This window comes from Bos grunniens, chromosome 5 (assembly GCF_055505025.1).
Source record: "Bos grunniens cultivar Pamir isolate PY7600 chromosome 5, Bosgru_T2T1.0, whole genome shotgun sequence".
Lineage (NCBI taxonomy): Eukaryota > Metazoa > Chordata > Mammalia > Artiodactyla > Bovidae > Bos > Bos grunniens.
In genome coordinates, this window is record NC_141169.1 from 66,174,138 (window position 1) to 66,190,340 (window position 16,203).

General features: G+C 36.7%; 1 protein-coding gene across 1 annotated transcript in view; it reads left to right on the forward strand.

Moving 5' to 3' along the window:
• The window catches only part of UTP20 (UTP20 small subunit processome component), an 86,270-nt gene that overhangs the window by 520 nt on the left and 69,547 nt on the right, over positions 1 to 16,203 (forward strand). Inside the window, exons 2-14 of the mRNA XM_086400962.1 lie at positions 615 to 695; positions 2,878 to 2,944; positions 3,059 to 3,191; positions 3,654 to 3,842; positions 4,687 to 4,768; positions 5,401 to 5,538; positions 6,014 to 6,169; positions 6,839 to 6,985; positions 7,070 to 7,204; positions 8,441 to 8,518; positions 10,261 to 10,439; positions 14,703 to 14,858; positions 15,003 to 15,091. Of these exons, the coding sequence (XP_086257088.1) occupies positions 615 to 695; positions 2,878 to 2,944; positions 3,059 to 3,191; positions 3,654 to 3,842; positions 4,687 to 4,768; positions 5,401 to 5,538; positions 6,014 to 6,169; positions 6,839 to 6,985; positions 7,070 to 7,204; positions 8,441 to 8,518; positions 10,261 to 10,439; positions 14,703 to 14,858; positions 15,003 to 15,091 (1,630 nt within the window). The remainder of the gene's footprint in view (positions 1 to 614; positions 696 to 2,877; positions 2,945 to 3,058; positions 3,192 to 3,653; positions 3,843 to 4,686; positions 4,769 to 5,400; positions 5,539 to 6,013; positions 6,170 to 6,838; positions 6,986 to 7,069; positions 7,205 to 8,440; positions 8,519 to 10,260; positions 10,440 to 14,702; positions 14,859 to 15,002; positions 15,092 to 16,203) is intronic.

Sequence of the window (16,203 nt, forward strand, 5' to 3'; positions counted from 1 at the left end):
CGAATTGGGGAGGCGGGTCGGTGGAGGAGGTAAGTGACTTACAGCTTCTGGCTGATAACACCGCTTTCTGTTTGTTTCTTGAGGGTTTCTTTGTTCCTCCACAACCGTAGGTCTGTGTATATTTAAAAATACAGTTGGTGAAACGACTTCGCCAGATTCTGTGCTTGCAGCAGGGTATGAATGAAACCTAGCAGTAGGTCTAGCGAGGCTACATTGCTGTCTTTTAACACAGTCTAGCCGGGGAATTTGATTTTAAACATTTTGCAAATACACTCATAGAAATATTTCATTTTCTTCCTATAGTAGTGCAGTGCATTTGTTTAACGCCCGTTCAGTTTGTTTAAAGTTGTCTTTTGTGATTCATCAGTGATGTCTACTTCTAGTTGTAAAACTCAGTTATACATTTTATGATTGATTGAAAATACAAGTCTGAAATTGAAAGTGAAGCGTATCATCATTTCTAATGATAGAACATGAGGCGGCATATGGAAGCTTTAAACTTTATACTTTCACAAGGAAATTGTCAACATATGATTATATAGCACTAAAACAGATATTCAAGATGTGAAACGTATAAAATGATAATGTATTTTAAACATACTCCTCCTCTTCAGTTTCTTACATTTGCTGAGCGACTGGGGAATGTGAATATCGACATTATTCACCGGATTGATAGAACTGCAAGCTATGACGAGGTAAGAGAATGTTAAATTAGCTGATCTTCAAGTACTCATAGTTGGTTTTTCAGTCTGAGACGTGAATTATTTCTCAAGCCATTCTTTTATGAACGTGAAATGCATTAGACCTGTGCTGTCTCAAACAGTAGCCACACTTGACAGATTAGATAGAATTAAATAAAAAATTCTAGTGCTCAGTCCTGTATGTGGCTAGTTGCTACCATGTTGACCAAATGCAGATATGGAACATTTTCCATCATTGCAAAAGTTCTATTGGATGATGTTAGGAAATTGACTGGATTCTCAGATGGCCTCTGACTCCAGTCTCTCCCTTCCCTTATGCATTCTGAGCCCTACTGCAGATCTGTATTCCTGAAACTACAGTTTTAAAGAGATTTTACGAGTTGCCAGTCCAGGTTCGATGCACGATACTGGATGCTTGAGGCTGGTGCACTGGGACGACCCAGAGGGATGGTATGGGGAGGGAGGAGGGTTCAGGATGGGGAACACATGTATACCTGTGGCAGATTCATTTCGATATTTGGCAAAACTAATACAATATTGTAAAGTTTAAAAATAAAATTAAATTTAAAAATAAATAAATAAAGCGATTTTGAGCAAGTTACTTTACTAGGGCTTAGTTTCCTCCTTTATTTAAAAAAAGGGGGGCTTGACCATATAACTTTTTTCCGTTTCTGACCATGCTGTAATTCAGCCATAACTGTATTCAAAAATCACTGCATCATTTCTCTACCAACATTTTTATAACATGCCATCAACTTGAGATTCAACCTCAGTTTTTACAGTTTTTCGCTTGACTCTAGTCAGGCTCTGCTCACTGTCACTTTGAATGCCTTGTCTCTAATATGTGAATTCAGTGTTACCAATATGTGAGTTCAGCTAAGTGATGTTATCTAGGTAGGCACATAATGCTTTGGGAGCTCACAGTGAAGGGAGCCTAACCAAGATTCGTTGCGGGTGTAAAGTGAGGTGTCAAAAAAGGTTAAGTAGGCAAAGTGTTACGTGAATTGAGTCTTGTTTCTGTGGGTTTTAGCGTGGCAAAGCAAGCAGGAAAGGCTGATTCAGGCTGACGAAGAAACCTTTGTAAAGGAATAGAGGCTAAAGAGAGCATGTCACATTCAAGAACCTGCAAAGCATTTTGGTGCGCTTATAATTGGATGTGGGATGTTTGTGTTGATGGTAACTGTGAATGGGTGAAAGGGGTAGCTGGTGAAAGATAATGCTGAAGAGATAATCAAGGACCATGAAAAACTTCATATCCAGCTAAGTTTGAATTTATCCTGAAGCTGTGGGAAATCATTCTAGGATTATAAGGCAGGGGAGTGTGTGACATGATCCAAGTGTAAGTTTTAGATCTCTTTGGCTTTAATGTGGACGAAAGAGCATGACTGGAGTCAGGGCAACCATTTTTGATGATTTGGTAGTCATCTAAGTAAGAACTTTAGTTTCATATAAATATGTGCAAATACTTAAAGAGGTTTTTTGTTTTTGTTTTTGTTTTTTTTCTCTTAAGAAAAATTGGTTCCTACCATATTCCTCACTATAAAACCTGCTTTTCTCACTTTGAAAAAATACTGTCAACATCCTTCTAATTCAGTAATAGATATAATTTTTTTTGATAGACACATGGTATATCATCTTATGTGTAGACCATAAGGTATATGCCAACCATTTTCCTATTGTTGGATATTTAGGCTTTTTTATATTCCCCCCCACACACAATAAAGCTGAATGAGCATCTTTATACTTATATATTCACAAATTTTATAAGAATATCTCCAAAAATGGAAGCGCTGGGTCAAAGGACAGACCTGTTTTTAATTTTAGTAGAAATGCCAGTTTACTTCTCTGTAAGAGTGTAGCAATTCATATTTCGAAAAGCAGAATGAAAGAACTGTAAGAGTCAACATTTTTCTTGGCCTAAAATTGTGAGAAAAATAAAAAGTTTTTTTTTAAATGTGACTATTGCATATGTTTAAATCTGCTGCCCATATTGTATATCTGATTGCTTTTTAAGGTGTGTTAGTTAATGCCCTTTGCTAAAAAAAAACTAAGAAGAGTTTTTCAACTCTTGTCTATCATCATTGTCTTAAAGTATTAATGTATCTTTATTCTTATTTACCTTGATTATAGTTTTTCTTTGAGTTGTCTGATTGATGGACTGCTTTAATCTTGGCAGGAAGTTGAAACCTACTTTTTTGAGGGTCTGCTGAAGTGGAGAGAATTGAACCTGACGGAACACTTTGGTATTTTCTGTTTTGTTTCTATTTTATTCACCTGTCATTTGCACTGAATATGGTCAAAACAGCTAAAGAGTGGTGTGATAGAAAAGTAGAACTTTTTTTTTTCCCCCTACCCAGGGAAATTTTACAAAGAAGTTATTGACAAATGCCAGTCATTCAATCAGCTGGTGTATCATCAAAATGAGATAGTTCAGAGTTTGAAGACTCACCTGCAAATCAAGAACAGTTATGCCTATCAACCCCTTTTGGAGTAAGTAGCATGTTGAGAAAAAGGTGACAACATTTATCTGAATTTTAAGAAAGGTTGCTTTATAGCTACATGTGCTTTAGATCTGGTGTTTGTAATGTAGAAGCAAGAATTTACCTTTTTTTATTGTTGTTAGATTAAAATATTGGTACATTACTGTAAAGCAGAATCTTAGGGATATATACTGTTTTGCTTTCTCTACTTTTATAAGAACCTGATTTTTTACAGTTTTGGAATGATTGACCGTAACTTGTGATAGAATGTATCTTCTTGCTGTAGCCTGATTTCTTTGCTCAACTCTTAAAACATGAAAAATTTTATACTTCTCTTGAGACTTGGTTTAGAAGGTTCAATTAATCCTTTCATCGTAGGCGATTGGTTTTCATTTGTGAACTAGATTTGTAGTGTTCGGTTTTTGATCTTCATGTCTCAGAATCAGTTACCTCCTTTATTTTTTTCATCCAGTTTGGTTGTACAGTTGGCACGAGATCTGCAGACAGACTTCTATCCCCATTTTCAGGATTTTTTTCTGACCATCACCTCAATCCTGGAGACTCAGGACACGGAGTTGTTAGAATGGGCTTTCACCTCTCTGTCATATCTGTACAAGTACCTTTGGAGACTGATGGTGAAAGACATGTCCAATATATACAGGTAACCCTTTTCTCTCATATAGGTTTTTCTTTTTTTCTTTTTTTTTTTTTTGCTTTAAAATTTTATTTTGTATATAATTCAGTGCTGTTTAGTAAATTTATAAAGTTATGCAACAATCACCACAATCCAGTTTAAGAATGTTTCCATCATCTCCAAAAGATTTCTCATGCCCTTCTACGGTCAGTCCTGTTTGCCATCTGTGTCAGCTTTGAGAGCAAAAGCAATATGCACTTGTCGAACATGAGATTTCCTCTGTGGAAACAACTGTGTGCTCGAAGCCCCTCAGAAGAGTGATCCTCTTCTACAGTGATAGTTTTTAGCGTTTAAGTTGTGTTAAGTTTTTGTCTTTTGGTCAAGGGAAGTTTTTATTTGTTTAGTTTTTGGCCACACTGGACCTTTGTTACTGCACACAGGCTTTCTCCAGTTGTGGCAAACAGGCGCTGCTCTCTAGCTTCAGTGCGTGGGAGCACAGGCTCTAGGTGCGTGGGCTTCAGTAGTTGCGGCACAGGGGCTAAGTTGCTCCGTAGCACATGGAATCTTCCCGTATCGGGAATGGAACCCATGTCCCTACTTTGGCAGGCAGATTCTTCATCCCCTACACCACCAGGGAAGTCCAGGCAGTTTTTATTGATACTGACAACAACCAATCCTAGAACTTTTAATGTCTGTTACCTTCAGTCTCCATTTGACATGTGAGTGTCATGTAATCAAATGAGATTTTAAACTGCTTATTTTATTATACCTTCCTTGCATTCCTTGCATAGTATTAAGAACATAATTGACATGTACTATTAATACATCTTTATTAAATGATTAATTAAATGTCTTATTTTCTCATTTATAGCATGTATAGTACACTTCTGGCTCATAAAAAGCTACATATAAGAAATTTTGCTGCTGAAAGCTTTACTTTTTTGATGAGAAAGGTTAGTTTGATAATTGTATGTTTATTGCTCATTAATCCTCAAGAATCTGATGAACAGAAGGCAATATCTTTTACAATATGGTTATTATGGACTGACATATATATATGTAAATGGAAACCTGTTACTGTTTTGAGGTTATCTCATCATAAGGTTGTTTTTGCTTACTAATGTGAAATAATTTGGTTGTTTCTTTTGTTGTTATTTGGTGTATATACATTCTCTAATTCATGTCAGTCTATACATGAACAGTGAGATTAACAGGGATTTTTATAATAGTTTCCTATAAGCAACTGATTGTATAGTGTCATTTGTTTTTGTTTTTATAAGAGTTTTTATAATAAAATCATTGCTATTAAATTTCTTTTATACTCATAAAAGATAGAATGTTGCCTTACATAGTTTTTCTTGGTACATACCTTCATATTATACCAATGAATTAATCACTCCTGTGTAACATTACAAATGTTACTGTACTCTCGCAGTAGTTTGAAATCATTGCAAGTGTCTTTTCTTTTCAGAATTTTTTTACTTATTACATTTAAATATAAATCTGTAGAATAGCAAATAATAATAATTCTTTTGGATATGTTTATGTTGTAAATGCAGTTTTCTGTTTGCATTTTGTGTTTTAGGTTTCTGATAAAAATGCACTTTTCAATTTAATGTTTCTTGATCTTGATGAACATCCAGAAAAAGTAGAAGGCGTTGGACAGTTGCTCTTTGAAATGTGCAAAGGAGTTAGAAATATGTTTCACTCTTGCACAGAGAAGGTAAATAAGCTAGAGGAGTTCCTTGAGTCTTTGTGAAAAGGATTAAAAAGGAAATGGATGAGATATACACAGGTGATTCAGAGAGAGGATTACGTAGAGTAAATAGAAAACATTTGGGGAGCATTAGGGCTTTAAAAGCAGTGCTTACTTAATATAGGCCCTGGGTTATTAGGTATTTCTCATGTTAAAAAATCACTGCTCTGTTTTTCATCCTGCATGCTGGAAGGTAACATAAATTGATCAGTGAGCAAGGGTGATGGAGGTGGGCAGTTGTATGATAAAATTCCTAATCCTAGTTTTGAAATTCTTTTGGGACACATAGTTAACCACCAAAACTGTCATATCCTTGATAATCCTGAATCAGATTTTAAGATAGCTTGATCAGAATGGAGAATAATCAAGAGTGGAAATAACAGTGAAATACTTGAGACTAAGAGTATACATATTCATTTTCATGACTCTTGGATTTCCACAGGCAATAAAACTAATTTTGCAAAAGCTCGGACCAGTTACAGAAACAGAAGCTCAACTTCCATGGATTTTAGTTGGAGAAACACTCAAAAACATGGTCAAATCCACTGCACTCTATATCTACAAGGAACATTTTGGAATATTCTTTGAATGTTTGCAAGTGAGTTGTGGTTTTTAAGTATTTGTGTGTAACTAGGAGTCCAAGAGTTGATTGCTGTTGTTCTTAGCTTAGAATCTCCTTCTTCTGCTGGAGATTATATTTTATAATTGTTTTTATAATTTTACACACTAACTAGGATTTTCCTTCCATCTACCCCTTGTACTAATATTTTTACTTGCTTTCAGTATCTTGAGATGCGTGCAGTAGAGCATAGTGGATAAGAGCAGAGGCTTTGGAGCCAGATGGCCTCTTTGCATACTGGCTTTGTCACTTACTGCTCCTGTGACTTAGGAAACTTATTTAAGTGTCTAGTCCTCAGTCTTTTCATCTGGTAACTAAGAGTATAGTATTCTCTACCTGTGAGGATGGTGAGGAAATACTTGTTAAGAACTTGAAACAGTGCACTCAGAAACGTTTGTGGTTATGTCTATGGCGACACCACCCTAAACTCACCCAATCTCATCTGATCTCAGAAGCTAAGCAAGATCAGCCCTGGTTAGTACTTGGATGGGAGTAACATTCGTAGTTATCATTAGTGGCTCCCAATAAAGGTGTCTTTTTCTTTCAAAGCAAAAAAATGTGAAAATTTGAGTGGCTTCACATAATATTTTCATTAACAGATGAGTTTGATAGTTGATAGTTTTTCTCTCTTAAATTCTTTGTTTGCAGGAATCACTCCTGGATCTACATACAAAAGTAACGGAAACTAATTGTGGTGAAAGTTCTGAACAGATTAAAAGGTTGTTAGAAACATACCTGATACTTGTAAAACATGGAAATGGATCAAAGATAACCAAACCTGTTGATGTTTGTAAAGTAAGTTCCCAACTTAGTTTGCTTAGAGCATGTTTGTTAGAAGCTGACTGCTAAGTGTGCATTGTTTTCCCTTTTGTTTTACAGGTCTTGTCTCAAACATTACAAACAGCCCATCTCTCTACATCTTGCCGGGAGACGCTCTTGGGTGTAGTTTCTGCTTTGATCCTAGGCGAAAATGTTTCCTTGCCAGAGACCCTCATCAGAGAAACCATAGAAAAAGTAATTTACTTCAGCAAATATTAATCAAGTAGTTAATATGTTTAGCACTGAGTAAGCCTTCAGGGGAATACCAGTGAAGCCTGGCAAAGGCTCTGCCTTCAGAGAATTTATAATCTTGTTAAGGAGATGTGAATCACATGCTGTATTGGAAATAAAACAAATGTGATAAAAGCTAAATCTTCTCAGCAAATATTCACCTGAACAAATATTTACTTAACCAAGTGCAGGCTATGGACTAGATACGGTAGGATGGACAGTTTTTGGGTTTTTTTCCCCTGTGATTTTTTTTAGGGAGGTGGGGTCCTGGTAGTATATAGTTAAAATCTGTTGAATCAGTCTGTCAACATTTGTGTCACATTGAACTCCGGGAGTTGGTGATGGACAGGAGGCCTGGTGTGCTGCGATTCATGGGGTTGCAAAGAGTCGGACACGACTGAGCAACTGAACTGAAATGAAACGTAAAGGTCAATTCTGTCTGGGATTGTGGAACAGTAAATGCTTTTCAACGGACTTATATTTTGGGTAGTCCTTGAAGGTTAAATATCAGTCTGCCAGTCAGAGGAGGGATTAAAAACTCTAGGAGAGAGAAGAACAAAGATGTGTTCAAAAATCTATGCCATCTGGGCTGTGGGAACAGGAAGTGTGATATCTATCAGTAAGGCTCTGCTTGGCTTTGAAAAATTAGGTTGGATTTTTTTCCTCTGCAAGTAGTGGAGGGTCCTGGAGAAACGATAAGCAGGGAAATAATTGAATGAGATTGACATCTTAGTGAGTTAAGAAGATGAATTGGAGGGAGGTGGGACTGAAAGTAAAAATCAGTTAGGTTCTTTGTAGGGCAGCAGTGGAAAGTTACAAAGAAGGTATAAAGTGTTGCTTGCCCTTTTATGTTGCTGCGTAGCTGGGAAAGAATGAGCAAGTCTTAGGCAGAGCACCTGTGTTAATCACTGGAAGTACAGTGCCCTTCGAATCTGTAAGTCCCTTTGGAGAAGGCCGAGCACTTAGAATGCTGGTTAGTCGTTTCTTTTCTGTGTAGGGGGGCCCAGTGCCTGGGCTCATACCTGGCAGTGGCAGATTCAGCAGGCCAGTTCTTTTTGCTTCCCATGACTACTTTAACTTGGATTGAGCATCCCACTACTTACTCCTTGCAAGCTAGAGGACTTGAAGATTTGGGATGTTTTTATTTTCAGGAATGGGAGAGTACTCTCTTTGTACTTACATTAGTATTCTTTGCCACAGGTTTTTGAAAGCAGCTTTGAAAGACACTTAATTTTGGATTTTTCAGAAGTCATGTTTGCTATGAAGCAGTTTGAGCAGGTGAGTGAGATTATTAAGTCTTGGATTTGACTCCGTCATGATGAAATGATCAATCTTAAAAATCCTGTGATTTTTGTTTTTTGAAAGGAATAGGAAAGGATTTGATGTTTTTAATTCCTTTTTTTTTTGAAACAATTATATTCCAGTTCTAAGTCACATGTGAAACTTTATTCCACATGCTAAGCATTTTAAATTATAATAGGTAACCAATTTGGTTTTAGTAATCTTTTAGGAAGTTATAGCCTGTAGTGGTGGCCCAGAAGGTAAAGAATCTACCTGTAGTGTGGAAGGCCTGTGTTCAGTCTCTGGGTTGGGAAGATCCCCTGGAGAAGGAAATGGCTACCCACTCTGGTAGCCTGGAGAATCCCATGGACAGAAGAGCCTGGCTTGCTATAGTCCTTGGGGTCACAAAGAGTTGGACACAACTGAGTGACAAACACTTTCACACTTTCCACTTAGGAAGTTATAAAACACTGTGTCATCAAATCCTGAGCTTATCTCTTCCCCTCACCTGCATCAAACATTTGCTACTCCTTAAAACTGGTGGTCCTAATATGTACTTCATAGAAATCTATCTCTTCTCTCATTTTCCCCTTTGGTCTTTAATAATATATATTTTTTGGTTGTCTCCAAAAAAAAAAAAACCCCACTTCTTTAGACATGTCCTAGCTCTGTTCTTTCCTGCCCAGTGAGGACCCTTTATAGCCCTCTGATTTCCTTGGCAGCGGCATCTTTTCCTTCTCCCCTTTTCCTTTTGGTCTTCTTTTTAATAACTTATTTTTATCAGAGTATCCTATGCATGTAGTTTGAAAGGTCACACAGGGCTAAAAATTCCCACCCCCATCTTCCTCACCAGGAACAAGCGCACCTAATGATTTTTTTTTTTTTAGCTATTTTTTTTTCTAGTATTTACTTTATATTTTTAAATCATCTGAATATACTGCTTTTTCTTGACACATTAATTTTAGTCCTTATCTGTAGGCTTCCTCCTGAGTAGGTGGATTCTATTCTTTTATACTACTTTTCTCAATAGAGAGTTAACATCACAAATTTTGGCTGAGAGTACTCCTTATAAGCAAGGAATATTTTATATTTACATTTCCTTTTTTGTGTACCCTTTCATTTTTTCCAATTGCCTCATTCTTTAAAGACTGGAAATTGCTTCTTTAAAACTGTTCATCAACGAGCCTTCCAGCAGCCTTGTAGAATGCCTTCCACACAGCAAATTAGCAGATCATTTAACAGATCTTTTCTCTTCTGGAGACAGTCTTGCCAGAACCATTTAACTCTGAACGGGTTGCTTTCTCTGCGCACTGCACAGATGCCATACTGGGACTTGCCTGTTTCCTGGGTCCCATGTCTTTCTCTTGCTATAGCTTGCTTTCTTACATTGTAGTTCACTTTCTTATTTTGATGAAACACATTCTCCAGAGGTTCCTGAGAAAAGGTGAACGGTAGTAAAATTTTGAGCTTTAGTACATCTGAAAGTGTCTTGTCTCCTCACTCTTATCTCCTCGCTCTATACCTCCAGTACCCCAGGTATAGCATTTTAGATTCTTTCATTCTTCCTCAGTTTTTCAGGCCTTGCTCCATTGTCTTCTTGCATCCTTTGCTCCTCTGGAGAGGTCTGGTATCTTTGTTTATGATCTTTTTTTCTTTGTGGAAGTGTTAGAATAATCTCTTCATTAGGTGTTCTGAAATTTATGTCTGTTAATAAGTGTGATTTTCTTGTTTATTTTTAGCTTTTCCTACCCAGCTTTCTCTTGTATATTGAGAATTGCTTCCTGACGAATGATGCTGCAGTCAGAGATGAAGCTCTGGCCATTTTGGCCAAGCTCATTCTTAACAAAGCAGCACCTCCTACCACTGGCTCCATGGCGATTGAGAAGTACCCTCTGCTTTTCTCCCAGCAGACAGTAGGGTAAGTTCTAAAGTCCTAATTTCCTATATTCTTGGTAGGGTTACATTTAAAAATAATGCATTCAAAATATTGTAAAAACTGAAAATCTACATGTATTAACTGGAAAAATGTCTGTGATATATTGTTAGGTGAAAAAAATAAGTTGTAGGAGAGTACGTCTAATACCATCACATTTTGCAAAGTTAAAATCGAAAGTATATATAAGCATAGGAACACGTGGAATGGTACAAAAACAGGTTAAGTTGTTAACTTCAGGAACGTGGTAAGTGGAAAAAAGAAGTCACTATTAATTTTCTTAACCTTTTATTTTAAAACAATTGTATATTCACATGTGGTCATAATAAACAGAACAGAGAGGTTCCATGTACTTTTCCTGTAGTTTCCCCCCTGTGGCAACATCTTACAGAAACTTACTTCAATATCACAACAAGAAAATTGACATCAGTACAATCCACCAACCTTATTCAGATTTACCAGTTTTACATCACTCATCTCTGTGTGTAAATGTATATGGATATATAGTTCTGTGCAGTTTTATCTCATGTCTATTCACAACCACCACCAGAGTCAAGATACAGAGCTATTCCATCACTGCAAGGATCTCTGGTGCTACTTTCAGTAGCCATAGTCACCCTGCGGCTCTGCATTCCAACCCTAACTCTTGGCAACTACTAATCTTACACTCTGTTTTTACACTTTTGTCATTTCAAGAATATTATATACATGAAATTATACTGTACAGCGTTGGAGATTGAATTTTTCACACAACATAATTCCCTTGAGACCCATCTGAGTTGTGTGCATCAGTAACCCGTTCTTTTTTATTTTGAATATATTTCTGTGTGTTGCTCCTGAGTAGTATTCCAAGGTAATGGATGGAGCAGTCTGTTTAGTCATTCACTTGTTGAAAGATATTTATGCTATTCCTAGTTTTTGGCTATTATGAATAATCCTCTTATTAACATTCATGTACATAGCTTTCCATTTCTCTGAGGTAAATGCCTAAAAGCAGACTTGTTGGATTATATGATACGGGCATGTTCAGGTTGATAAGCTGTCAAATAGTTTTGCAGAGTGGTAGTGCCGTTTTGTGAGTTTGAGTGAACTCCGGGAGTTGGTGATGGACAGGGAGGCCTGGCATGCTGCAGTTCATGGGGTCGCAAAGAGTTGGACACGACTGAGCGACTGAACTGAACTGAGTGCCGTTTTACATTCCTGCCAGAAGTATAGGTGATCCAGTTTCTCGTTTGATATTATCACTGATTTTTTGGTTTTTCCAGTTCTGTAGGATGTAGTGATATCTACATGGTGGTTTTAATTTGCATTTCCCTAGTGGCTAAGGATATTGATATGCTTATTTGCCATCTGCATATCATCTTTAGTGACATATATGTTCATTTCCTTGATCCATCTTCTAACTTGATTGTGATTGTTTCTTTATTGTTGAGTTTCAAGAATGCTTATATATTCGGATATAAATCCTTTCACCTGCTTTGCAAGTATTTTCTCCCAGTCTGTAGCTTATCTTCCTTCACTTAAGATTTTTCACAGATCAGATGTTTTAAATTTTGACGAGGTCCAGTTTATCAGCTTTTCCTTTTATGGATAATGCTTTTGATGTCGAGTCTGAGAACTTTTTTCCTAGCTGTAGTTCTTAAGTACTTCCTCCTATTTTTCTTAAAATCTTATCATTTTATGTTTTACATTTAAGTCCATGATCCATTTTGAGTTAGTTTTTATATAAGGTGTGAAGTTTAGATCAAGTTTCCTTTTTTGCCTCTAAATGTCCACTGCTCTGGCAACATTTGTTGAAAAGGCTCTTCTTTCTCATTGAATCTCTTTTGCATCTGTGTCAAAAATCAGCTGGTCATTAATGTGTGGGACTTTCTGGCTGTCTCTTCTGTTCCATTGATCTATGTGTCTCTTCTCCTCTGATGCCACACTGTCTTATTACTGCAATAAAATGAATCAGGAAATCTTAAATCCTTCCACTGTGTTCTTCGTTTTCAAAATTGCTTCATCTATTCCTGGTCCTTTCTTCTTCTGTATAAATTTTAGAACAAACTTGTCTACAAAAAAATCCTTGCTGGAATTTTGTTTTGAATTATATTAAATCTAAAGGTCAGTTTGGGGAGATTTGACAACTCCCTAAAGATACACAAAACTGTTACCTTTATTTACATCAGAAGGATGGTAAGAGGAAGAAAGATGTGATTATTAGCTTTTAGATTATACACTTTTGCATTGTTTGAATTGTTAAAAGGGCTGTGGATTACTTTTTCGGTTTTATTTAAAATGATAGATACTCTTTGGAAGTTAAAGCAAAGTTTATGTAGGTATTTGAAAGGATTCTGCTTACTCTTTTTTCAAGTAGAAATTGTCATTCCTAATAAATGGAAGCATATTAACTTAAAGCAAGTGCCACAGGTTCTGTGTTTTCTTTCTGTAAGAAAACTTCCATCACTAAGAAAATTACTGTCACCCTGTAGAATAACTTGTCTTTGTCTGAATATTCCTGGTCACACTTCATCCACAAATTTATAGTGGAAATTAAAGAAGATAACAGATGTGAAAAGAGTCTTCAGAAGATAAATGTATTCTGTCATTTGACAAATACTTATCATATCAGGTACTGTTTGAGGCACTGGGATATAATAATGAAAAAGGGCTTCTTTGGAGGAAATGATACTCTCAGTGGGGCAAGCTTGTGAGACAGGTAAATAAACAGGATAATTTTAGATAGTGATAAAAGAAAAAGTAAAACAGGGTGTCGAGAGAGAGTAGATAGAGAACAGCACTAGTCCTGTCTGGAGAGGGGACCTTTGGTCCAATTGTAATGGTAAAAGGATCCAGCCTGGCCGAGAAAGGCTGGGTGGAAGGTTTTCCAGACAGAGAAGAGAGTTCCTGCAAAGACCGTAGGATGGGAATAAGCCTGTATGTTTGAGGAACTAAAGGAAAGCCTGTGCAGGTAAAGAGCATCGAGAAAGGAAGAGAGTGGAATTAGAGGAAATGAGAGAAGGAGACAAGGGTCAGATCACCCAAGGCCTTACAGGATGAGGTAAGAATTATGGATTTTATTGGAGGAGCTCACTGGCAGGTGTGATAAAGCAGGGGGATGACATAGCAACTAATGACTTACCTTTATAAAGCATCTCATTTTTTTTTATTTGTAAGATTTTTTGCAGATTATTGAGTCATGGTTAGTACTAGAAAGACTGTATAAACAAGTTCTAAAACAACTTTTAGAAATTACCAGTAAAATTAACTCGGTTTTTATCTATCGTAGTTTCTAAGCATTCAGTATCCTGATAAGTATGAAACAAAACAGAGTGCAACTTTTTCATTAACTTTAATGATAAAAGGGTGTAGGAATAAAAACCTGATATTCTACTTCAATTTCATAACAAGTTTACCAGACTGGTCATGGAAGGATAAATTATAATAGCAGATCATTTTATTTATTGTTTCTTTGACTTTCCTTTCTGTTAGATTCTGTCTTTGAAATAAGACTGAGGTAGAGTTCATTGGTAAACAAAAATACTGCCAAAGTAACAGGTACCTAAAACTGAGTGTCATGTCAGAAAATATCATTGAGTAAACAGTTACCAGATTAAAGCAGCAGAGGAAGTAACTTCTAATACGATCTGAGCCGCCAGGGAAGCCCCTTAATCATTTTATCATGATAAAAAGGAAAGGGGGCGATGGAAGAAGTCAGTTCATGCCAATAAATTACCTTAAACACTTGTCCATCAGTAGTTCAAATTCAGAAATAATACCTAAAACTGGAAGAGACTTGCTTTGCAAGTTATGAAGCAAATTAAAATAGAAAAAGAAAGCAGAACCAACGGATTTGAAAAAAACCTTGTCACTGAAAATCAGTAAATGAGTCACATTTGTTTAGTTATTTGTATTCAACCATCAGCACCAATTCCCTCCTCTCTGCTAATCTCCACACATGGAAAGGAACCAATTTTTAAAAATTAATTTAATTGAAGTATAGTTGTTTCACAATGTTGTTAGTTTCTATTGTACAGCAAAGTGAATCAGCTGTATGTATACATATATTCCCTCTTTTTTGGATTTCCTTCCTAATTAGGTCACCACAGAACACTGAGTAGAGTTCCTTATGCTATACAGTAGGTTCTCACTAGTTGTCTATTTTATACATAGTATCAGTGGAGGAACCAATTTTATTTTGAATTTCAGAGGGCAAAAGCAATTATCTCTTTTCTTATTTTAAATATTCATCTTTTCTTCTTTCAGATCCTATATAAGGCAGAAGACGACGAAATCCAAGGAAGGAAAGGAACAGATCTCAGTGTTGGAACATCTTTTATCTATAATTCAGTCACCCCCGAATCAAGATACTACTTACCTTTCATGTTCTTGGGCGGCCCTTGTTGTGTTACCTCATATTAGGTGAGAAAATCAACTGTGTTAAATTGTGAAAAGTATTTTAGCAAACTGATGAAAATATTTATTAGTCATTTTTTTGCTATTTCATGAAAAAGTTGTTGAATGCCAGGTTGAGTGTTTCCATTTTTCTCTCCACTTCTTGGACAGGCCCCTGGAGAAAGAGAAGGTGATACCACTAGTCACCTACTTCATCGAGTCACTCTTCATGACTGTTGACAGAGGGAGCTTTGGAAAAGGTCAGTTACAATCACCATTTGTTCTCTTGTCTGTCTTTCCTGGCACACCCAGAGGAACTGTAAACACATGGGTACCAGAGAATAGTACCGTCATTGTATTCTGGCAGAACCCCCCTGAGTATAAATAGGGAAGAAAGAGGCTGAGATGTAATTACGAGGGCTCCACCTCGTAATCAGGTCAGGATGGTCTGAATATTTGCCTGAGTAAATTCAGTAAATTCAGTAACGCTACTGTCAAAGAAATGAGATACAACTTCGAGTACCAGCTTGTGTCTTATTTGCATCTTCTGTGCCCAGTCCAGCCCCAGTGTACACTTGTCCTTCAGCATTTACTTATTCTGAGCAAGACACTCTCTTGTACCCGCTCCAGCTACCCTTACATATGTGTCCCTTCTGCCTGGAGTCCTTTCTAGGTCTGTCATCATTCAGTGAACTCTTACTTAGCTTTCAAAACAATGCCAGCACAGTATCTCTAGGAAGGCCTTCGACTCATCCAGGGAGAGTTAGATTGCCCTGTCCCAAACACCATTCCTGTTGTATACCTGTCCATCTCTCCCTACTCCCTGATAACAGCAGTTTAAAAGTAAGCATTTTGATCAAAAGAAGGTAAGTATTAAAATTTTGCTACAATTAAAAAATAAATAAAAGTAGGTATTTTGTTTTATTCTAGCTCAGTATTTTTTTCCTAATCTGTATATATGGTAGTCACTCATTTAAATATTAATGTACTATGTTCTGTGTTTAGTATCTATTTAGATACTAAATAGATAGTATCTATTTAGATACTAAACAGACATGTTTAGAGAATTTCCAGTGCTCAGTAGCCACGTGTGGCTAGTGACTGCCATATTGGATTGTGGCTACACACTGGCACATGTATAGAGCATTTCTACCATTGCGGAAGGTTCTATTGGATAGCCTTGTTCTAAGGCTAGAGCAGAGGTCAGCAATTTTTTTGTGTAAAGGACCACACGGTAAAGATTTTAGCTTTTGTGGGCCACGTTCAGTCTTCAGTCTTTGTGGCATATTCTGTTTATTTGTTGTTTTAAACAACCCTTTAAAAATGGGAAAAGCATTCTCATTTTGTTGCCCATATAAAACCAGGGTTGCCA